At 30.2% G+C, this 9,696-nt stretch overlaps 2 protein-coding genes across 2 annotated transcripts; one reads left to right on the top strand and one right to left on the bottom strand.

Moving 5' to 3' along the window:
* The first annotated feature begins 92 nt into the window (after positions 1–92).
* Positions 93–7,028, top strand: LOC118264110 (nuclear distribution protein nudE-like 1). Its single transcript, XM_050705117.1, is given in 9 exon segments — positions 93–437; positions 541–694; positions 767–903; positions 1,390–1,526; positions 2,185–2,343; positions 2,646–2,728; positions 3,843–4,004; positions 4,007–4,225; positions 4,652–7,028. Coding segments are annotated over 9 exon segments (1,236 nt in total). The 5' UTR covers positions 93–363; the 3' UTR covers positions 4,763–7,028.
* Positions 7,029–7,158: 130 nt separating this feature from the next.
* Positions 7,159–9,658, bottom strand: LOC126912546 (phosphatidylinositol N-acetylglucosaminyltransferase subunit Q-like). Its single transcript, XM_050705104.1, has 7 exons — positions 8,775–9,658; positions 8,543–8,668; positions 8,320–8,455; positions 8,096–8,240; positions 7,725–7,917; positions 7,489–7,603; positions 7,159–7,340 (listed from the first exon to the last, which is right to left on the bottom strand). The coding sequence occupies exons 1-7, from the start codon at positions 9,315–9,317 to the stop codon at positions 7,159–7,161; spliced, it is 1,440 nt and encodes a 479-aa protein (XP_050561061.1). The 5' UTR covers positions 9,318–9,658.
* Between the last annotated feature and the right edge of the window lie 38 nt (positions 9,659–9,696).

Genomic DNA, 9,696 nt, shown 5'->3' with positions numbered 1-9,696 from the left:
ATTATTTTTTTAAATAAATGTAACCACAAGGATTAAAAGCCCATGTATCATTTGAGTGAATTGTGACGTTTAATTTTTTTACAGTTAATTGTCATTGTCTTTTTCGCAGCCATTTTAATTTCATTCATTGGATTTTACTGTTTTGGATTTTTTGACGACGAAGTTGTGTCAGTTATTGTGTTTTAACGGGTAATGTTAAACAAAACGTGAAAATTATTGATCACAACGACTTCGATACGAACAAGTTACATTTATAGTATCTACGCAATAGTTTGTAAAACCTGTAACATAATTTTGTTATGAATCGTTAAACATCCTTGGAATCTCATATACCTATTGAAAGTAGTGTAAATTGTTGCAAACATGGAATCTCCAAGACAGTCAGATTCTGATACTGTGGAGTATTGGAAGAAACAAGCAAAGCATTATGAACAAAAGTAAGCAGACTTTGTATATTACTGAAATAAAATGTTAAAACATTGTATTGCTTATTTCATGTAAGTATCAGTTCATGATTCACCATCTATTATTTATTTTTAGGGTCATCGATTTACAACAAGAATTGGACGATTACACCGAAAACTCAGCACAACTTGAAAAAGAATTAGAAGCATCATTAGTACAAGTTGAGAAACAAAACAGAGATCTTGAACATCAAAATCAACGATTGAAAAATGAAATTGAAATGTTAAGGGTGAGTATATTCTTATTTGGTTTTAATATGTGTAAGAGACAATCAGTTCTCATTATGTTAATTATATTTTAGAACAAATTGGAGAGAAGTCAGCATGAAACAAATGCCTTAGAGAATGAACTTCAAGCATTAAAAATAGATAAGGATAAACAAGGAGTGTATATCAGAGAGCTAGAACAAAAAAATGATGATTTGGAGAGAGGTCAGAGGTAAGAGGTTGCATTACATAATAAAATATTGATTGTTTATTTATTGCAAGACTTGTAATAGCCACTGCAATAATTGTTCTAAATGTGGGTCAGTGGCTTGTTTTAAGAGTTGTATAATAAATTCTTTCTTTGTTTTTGTTAATACCTAGTTATCATGTTATCTATTCTACTTTTTTTTAACAAAGATAAGAGACTATACTTTGCAATCATCCTGGATCATTACACAGTCCTATGTTTGTTAATAGTCCAATGCCTATATTTTTATTTAAAAACATTTTACATACAATCAGATTTGAACTGTATTTATGTGTATTAGAATAGCAAGAGCATAATTTTCTATAATTGAATAAACATCGAGTTACTTCTACATATATCTTACACAGTACTCTAAACTACAGTTTAGTCCATAGTATTGATGTCATCAATATTACCTCACAGCAATGTGTGAGTGATTGACTGATTGAACATTTGTTTACACTTTTACAGAGTAATATCAGAATCAGTGTCATACATTGAATCACTGTTAAACCAAGCATACGAAAGAAATGCTGTCCTGGAGAGTGAGGTTGATGAAGTGGAGACTTTGAGGATCAGACTGCAAAGAGCAACAGATGAAGCTAGAGGTATGATAACTAACTATATGTACATACATGTATGTATCTATGTAAGTGCACTCTTGCAACTGAATTTTGAAGACAATATCTTCAACCGATTGAGCAGTTCTTTGTCTAGTCATATAATTATGTTTAAACATCTGTTCTTTAGATTGGTATCATCATAGCTGTTATTTAGATTTAGATTGCTTTGGCCAAAGTCCAAAAGTATACACCAATATAATACCATATTGTTATATATTTATAAAAAAAAACCATAACTTTTTCTATAAAATGTTATGTCGTCGTCATCGATTCATCATCATCAATTGTTATGTTAATTGGTACATTAATTCCAATTTGAATTATTTAATGCAAAAATAATCATGACAATTTGTCAATGATAATGTTTTGCAAATGACGGCATTTCAAAAACTATTTTTTAATTGATTTTTAATAGTCAAAATAATTAATTGATTGATTGATACATCCAATAAATTATCAATATCAAATTTCTACATTTATGTGTTAATTCCCATTATAAATTTATTGCCTATATAATACAAAAATTTAAAATTATGTTCTAATAAAGTCTCAAAATTATGTCCATAATTGGCATACTTGCTATGACACAATTTCAGACTCAATGCTATTTATGTATTGTACTGATATCAAAAATCTATTACAGATCTGAAGCAAGAACTGAAGGTAATGGAAAAGGTTCCCAAACCAAAGAAGGGAGATGACAGTACACTTGATAGCTCCTTAGTCAACGGACATATCTCGAACCCAACTCGGACTCAAGTTGAAATAGAAACACAAACTTCTCTGATGTCACCACAAAAACGTGAGTTTATTCAAATGGAGTTAAACCCATTGACTATAGAACATTTTGTATTTTTTATGGGTTAGGAAGCAAATGCGCACATGGATTGCCTCATAGTAAATGATCACCACCACTCATGGTTACCTTCAATGCCAGAGGACTCTTGTTCAAGTCTTTGTATATTTTTTCAATTTATCTAATGCTTCATGTATATGCAATAGTCATGCAAGAATAGACCTAATATTATTGAGAAACTGGATCAAGTTCTAATTTGTTGTTACCAATGATGTAATCTAAGTGTTTCAATCATTATATGATTACAGGTGAAATAAATGGCAACGGAATGACACCATCGTCTCGGGTAACGGCCATAAATATAGTTGGCGATTTACTACGCAAAGTGGGGGTGAGTCATACCAATGTTCTTACTTTAGTCAAAGCTGTTTTAGTCCTAATTGTAGCACTAGTCACTTTAGAATGCACTAAATAAGGGATAAGCTAAGGTATATTATTTATTTTATGGTTATTATTTATTTGTGTATTTATATGATATTTGTATTTATTTATATTGTATTTATTAAGCTGTAGAAAGCACATATGCCTTTACATTATAGTAATTTATTTTATTATTTTATGTATACAGTTAAATCTTCGATAATGTAAGTATGGATTTAAAATAAAATAACTTGGGAATCAACTTATTATTATTTATTTCCATATCTTTAATAATTAGCAAACATCATTAGAATCATGACATTGTCACTGGGTAAGCCATAACTTAATTTTTAGGTTGAATTGATGGTTCAGTGAATATTTAGTGTTAACTTATATACATATTTCGATTTTACTGAATATTTTCCAACACATTTGTACCCAATTGGCAATAAGTCTACCTTAAGCTCAATACCTTGTCAGGACCAAAAATAAAATATATTCAGTAGATACAGTGGATCTTTAAATAAAAAATATGACACCATTGAGTGTAGCAGTGTTTATCTAATCCACTATTCGAGTTAATTATTGCATTATGTGTTGCGCAATTATATTTAAAGTTTCACTTCATATGTAGTAAGTAGTCTTTGGGCATATCAAGAAAGTAAATGTTCTTAATTTGTAACCAGAGTATGTTTATATGGTTATATTTTAAATTATTTCTACTTTGTATAACAACTCTAATTTAAATACTCATAAAATTATACAAAGGGTTTCATTATGTAAATAAAGACATTGGTAATCCAAAACATTTTTGTTGCTTGATTTCCACATACAGTGCAGAGTGTTATCATCATGCCTTAAAACTACATCCATTTCATAAGAGCCCTAATACATTTACTTTCTAGACATACCCATGATTAATACAAGTAGGTTTATTACTTGTTAATCTTTAGTTGAGCTCAAAATATTATGTAGCACTAGCAGTAGTTTCATAACAAAGATCTCGTCAACGTTATGTCTGTAGTTACCTTAATTGTATATGCATGGTTGTGTTGTTGTAGTATGCATGAATTTATTGCTTACAGCTTGAAAGGTTTCTTTGCCGTGAATGTGGTAAGATAAAATGCTCCTGTGACACGCCTGCAGCTGCTTCTCAAATAACTACGCCGAGCGACTCCACCGCCACAGAGAATGGATTGACTAGCAATGACGTTGATACTGGCGGTCCTGTCGAGTACAGGACCCCCAAAAAGTACAATATGTACGATCGCATTCAGGATCTGAACGTAGTTCTATAGTAAAGAACTCACCTGTTTTAACAAAACGCGCATCCGAACAACCGTTCGTGCGTTCCACACAAGCAGAGAATGGGAAATTAAGAAGATCATTTGCCGTACGGTCTCGAGAGGGCTTAGAGAACTTGTTAAGTTTTGCTTCTATTAGAAAGGGGCATGATCATTCAAAGAAAGTCCGAAACTAATGTGATTTAGTTTTTATGAATATGAAATAGTTCAATGCATTGTTATAGCTTTACTAGAGATTAATGTTTTTTTTTTTGATGTTTTTTTATTGTTTACGTATCGACACATCCGTAAATATTGAATGAATCTATTGTATTTAGCTGAAATTAAAATGATAATATAGAACTAGACTAATAGTTTTACACTAAGAATTTTACAACATAACAGAAAATGACTGCTGTAATATAATAGTGTTATTGTCTGTATTAAACTGCATTTTATTTATTTAAATAATATTTTCAGCTCGTCACGCCTCATTTGTACATAGTGTATAGTTGGCTTTAAATAATAGGTGTTGGTTATCACCGCAAATAATTTCCTATCACCTACTAATATTAACATCATCATTTACTGTGTACTTTTCTTCATTGTAGGCTTTGGAATCAAAGTTAGCGTCGTGTCGCGGTACAGTTAGACCTAAAGAACATTCACCAAATTCAGCCTCGGATGTGAATAAGGACTACAGGTGTGTACTCAAGAACTAGATACGTCCATCATATCATCACTTCTGTATCGTGACGTGCCGCCCGCGCCCGCGCCGCAGCGTTTAGCTTCTAACATAGTGTGATACTATATCGAGCGAATCTTCAAACATCGCTTATCTTGCTGATCATAATGAATTCAACTCGAGTACTGTGATCATAATCACAATTTTCCTAATTTTACTAATATCTGTGATGATAATGAAATAGTTAAGGATCGGTATATCTATGTGAACGGTTTTGGCCTACCCACCGGAGGACTAGCACTGTGTGAATTACATACCGCACACCATGTAGTTATTAGCTTCACGAAACATGTGTTGTTTCTATAATAAATTAATGATAATAAAAATTAATGCGTCCATCTTAAAAACAAAAAAAAAACTAAAATGTGTTAGTTTACCGTGTCTTTCGGTAATATAGATCTGTTCGAATTCACTTCAGAATGAATAGTTATTGTTATAATATTGAGTTAATGTCTAAAATAATTATCACTTGAGTGCACGTTTTCTCGGTGTAAATTTTAGGAGCTATTGGACTCACCTTTACATTACTACATTAAATAAAAAAAAAGATACTTTAGTCTATTGGTGGACAAAAATATTTTCGAATGATATTTATGTAAATAGTAGGTAAAGAGGTATGAATGAAATTGTTAAAATTTAAAATATTAAAAATTTATCAGTAAAATTTGCAATGACATTATTTATAAATCTATGTATGTAATATGTATTGTATAATATGTATTTTGTACTTGCATAATAGTTATATATTTATAAAGATGCTATCAAATCTATGTATTCGACAATACATGAGAATATTATTATTATAGCAATAAATGTTTAAGTTAGATTTCTTCGTATCTGTTCTGTATCGCCATGAGGTACTATATTAATATGAGGATTTTTACAATATCGACAAGAATAATTTAATAACAACATTCTAATAATATAATCAGGTGCTCAATACACAATTAGTTAAATACTTAGAACTGGAACGATTTGAATACTATTTTTAAGAATTCGTTTGATTTTATATAGATTTTCGATAATGATTGTAGGTGTTGCAGAAATAATTTCGTGACTAACCATAATTATTATTGGGCAATAATTGCATGAGTGTATCACTACATTGTTCTTAGCATGCACTAATGATTGTGTTAAGTGTTCGTCATTCCCTTAATATGTATAGAGGGCGTACGGATCGCTGTCATGGAAACTAAAACCAAACATTCAGTAGGCACTCATACAGTTCTAATATATTGTTTGTACATGTCTTTAAGTAACGTTTTGTAAAGGAACCCCGTTTTGTTTTTTACTAAATCCGGGATCAACATCAAAATTCCCTCATCGCGCATGTTTTATCGGTGTTGCGACGATGACGTCATCTTACTTTGCTAGGCCAGTAGGCCATCAATGAGATAACAACTAGATTAAAATGCACTTAGATAACAAACAAAATTATCGATAACAGTAACAAATTAATATGCATGGCCCATTCCACAATTAATAATTTCATTTAAATTAGTTATAATTACATATTTTTTCATGTAAAGCTCACATCAATAGGCTGTAGTTCTAGTTTCCATAACAGTGTTCCACGTGCAGTGTATAACATTTCTTTGTATTTGGCATTGTTATCACCAAGTTAATAAAAGATCATTCTAATCTAATTGAATATTTCTTAGGATAACAAGCTTGGTACAAAATAATTGTATTAATTTAATATTATGACGAGAAAGTCGTGTCTTGCCCTAAACACTTAGTATACAAGTAGCAGCAACTTTGGTTTTCAATTACAATTTCACTACATTCTATCATTCATTATTAACTAAACTAATAAAACGAGAGAATATGAAATGAAAACAAATGACTGTAGGTAGAATTTGTAATTTTCAATAATATTTCTGCTATATAATCTCAACACTGTGTTTACAATAACATATAACTGTTACAAAATAGCCCCAAACAAAAATAGTGTGTAATTAGAAACTCACAATGTAATGTACCTCTAAAGTTGATTTATTTGAGGTCTTAAATAAATAATAATGTATTCTAAATTGTTCTAAATAGTAAAATCTACAGATTTAGTTGGTCGAAACAATGGTTTGTCAATTGCGTAATGTTACTCAAATGTATTTGCCCAGTTTGCTGCAAATAGTTTTAAGTATTTAGCATTTATACGTTCACGCGTGTGGTGACCAAACAACTTTTTATTTTTTACGCAATATGAAATATGGAACGATAATAAAGTACGTCAAAAAACGGAACACATTCTTTTCTTTAGCCTTCCTTACAAATAAAATTATTTTCCTATACACAATACTGAAAAATATGCATCTTTGTTTTTATACATAAGAAACATACATATTTTATTTATTATTTAATTAAATATGATCTTCAAACAATTTGTTTCCCAACAAGCACATTAGAAAGTAGGTTCCCCCATTCAACTTTGTTAAGAATATGAACAGGTGGTTTAAATATTTTTAACAATGCTGGAATCGATTTTTTAAGTAATTGTATTCGGAGCACCAAGGGAGAATTCTCTTCTTGGTTTATTACTTCTATGAGTATTTTACCTGGAAATCAAAAAAGCTTTATTTTAAAGATAAATTACATAATGTTACAATAGCTTCTGTTAGTCTTAACTGGAGAATAATTTGACTTTATAGTGAAGTTTCAATTTACTCAGCAGTACAACATAATTATTTTTATAATTAAACTTACCTATAACTTTTGGTGAATTAATCACCCATAGGGTCACTACATACAGTGGTGATGTCTGTATTGCATAGATTATTTTAGCTAATAAGTGCTGCACAATGAGAGATAACACTCTAAACTGAAAAAAGATAATATATACATTTTAATTGCACAGATTATGTGTACCAAGTGCAAATACAATCTTTCATCTCTATCAACCCTTTTGGGGTATAAAAAGTATGATATAAAAAGGTCCTTACCACAGTAAATACTATGTAATAAAGAGTTGTGGTAGGCAATAACAGTAACAATATAGTAAATGCCACAGTGCCTACAAAAAGTTCCTGGTTTGTGTATTCACAGGAGTCAATGCCACCTCGCAGTGGATTGTATTTTCTTCCAACGAACAGTCTGAGTAATGCTATTAGTCCAGATATCTGTATATTAAATAGCCTGTAATATAAAATTAATAGTAATATTAAACAGATTTTAAATAGATTTGTTTTTTATATTTTGTTTAGATTACATAAAATATATCCCATAGAGTTATTCTTCACTCTTTGTAAAAGTTAATTCAAATATATTTTTTAAATCATTACTGTAGGCTAGCTCATTAATATATCATTGTTACCTGGCTGCATACACATAAATGCAATATGAATGGAATGTTGCAATGCATATTAAATCAGACACTATAGCAGTTTGAAATGTAAATCCTAAATATCCTATGTAGTGGTATATGTCCAGTATGATATACAGTTTCTCTCCAGACACATCTGTAAAAAGAAATAAACCAATTTAAGCTAAATATAGAAAAAGTAATCATAAATTATTAATAACAGTCAGTTTATTTACCTAGAAACAACCACCATAGTTGCACATGATAAGAAAAATATTTTCCCAGCATTTTGTTAAAGGCATTATTTAGTTTTAATCCAACTGGAGCACCCATAAGCCATTTTAGAAGAGAGTAAAGAGAATTAATTAATTTCTGCAACAGAGAAAAGTATGAAACATATGGTCATAAAACTGTTGTGTAAAATCATTGAAACTTTCAACAACGAAATATTATTTTTACCTCTAAAACTCCCATGAGCCCTATGCTAATATCTCTTTTGTCTTGCGATAGCCATTGCAGGGCAATATATCCTAAGATTATGTCCATAACTATAGCTAGAATTAAATTACCTTGTTTCACAGCCACCTGAAACATTAATTTAGGTATTATACATTCTTTGCTACTTGAATAATAGTAACATCTGAAATAAACTTGAATAAAATAGAGGTTAAACACTTATACTTTAACTTACTTTTTTGTCTCTCCGGAGAGTTGATATTAGCCATCTAAGTAATCTCCAATAGTTACAAATATGTTGCAGAAACATGGAAGAAGCCAGCCACTGCTGGTTACTAATATTAGTATCATCCTTATTAACTAGTCCATGTTCTTCTTGTATTAAATTCACTAATTTTGTAAAATAACTATTTTTTGAATCAGTTATTGCTTGAGAGTCTTTAATACTGTTATAATCATACAACATAAGAATACAACTAGTAGTAGTGATGACTTGCTTTCCATTTAATTGTATTTTGTTAATTTTTAATGTTGTATTTTGCTCTATATCAAGAAAATTTGAAAATCTATTTGAAACTTTTTTCGGCAAGTATTCGCCGCAATATCCATATATTTCGTTTTCTCGTTGTTTCGCAGGCCACACAATATCACTATTAGCATATTTCGTTATATAAATAGTTACATTATTATCATTAGAAGTAGTAATATATCCCTTGAAAAAGATTTCCTTGGAATCTAGTGGGAAAATTGGTATTAATATTCTAACGGTAGAGGACATTTTCGCTACATTATTTACCTTGTCATTAGAATCAACAATACTTAAAATAAAGTTTGAACGAACTTAAAAAATAATAATTTTACGGTATTTTATTTTGACAACAACTGGTAAAGTGATAAGCAATGATAACGCATAGCGAGTAAGAGCTAGTGTCAGGTGTCAAAAACTGTTAATGACAGTGACAATCTGTCAAATAGAGTTCTTTTTATTTATCCTGTCAGACCGATTCGATTATTCCTGAATAGTCGATTTTGTAATGTGATAAAATAAAATTCTTATAATAAAACAAAATATTCACCTTTTTTGGAACCCGTAAAATAACCCGTAGAACCCAAAAGATACACTTCAAGTCAAGTTCTCTTTTATCTGAGCTTGAACT

This window comes from Spodoptera frugiperda, chromosome 26, assembly GCF_023101765.2.
Source record: "Spodoptera frugiperda isolate SF20-4 chromosome 26, AGI-APGP_CSIRO_Sfru_2.0, whole genome shotgun sequence".
NCBI lineage: Eukaryota > Metazoa > Arthropoda > Insecta > Lepidoptera > Noctuidae > Spodoptera > Spodoptera frugiperda.
This window is presented reverse-complemented; position numbering and strand designations above follow the sequence as displayed.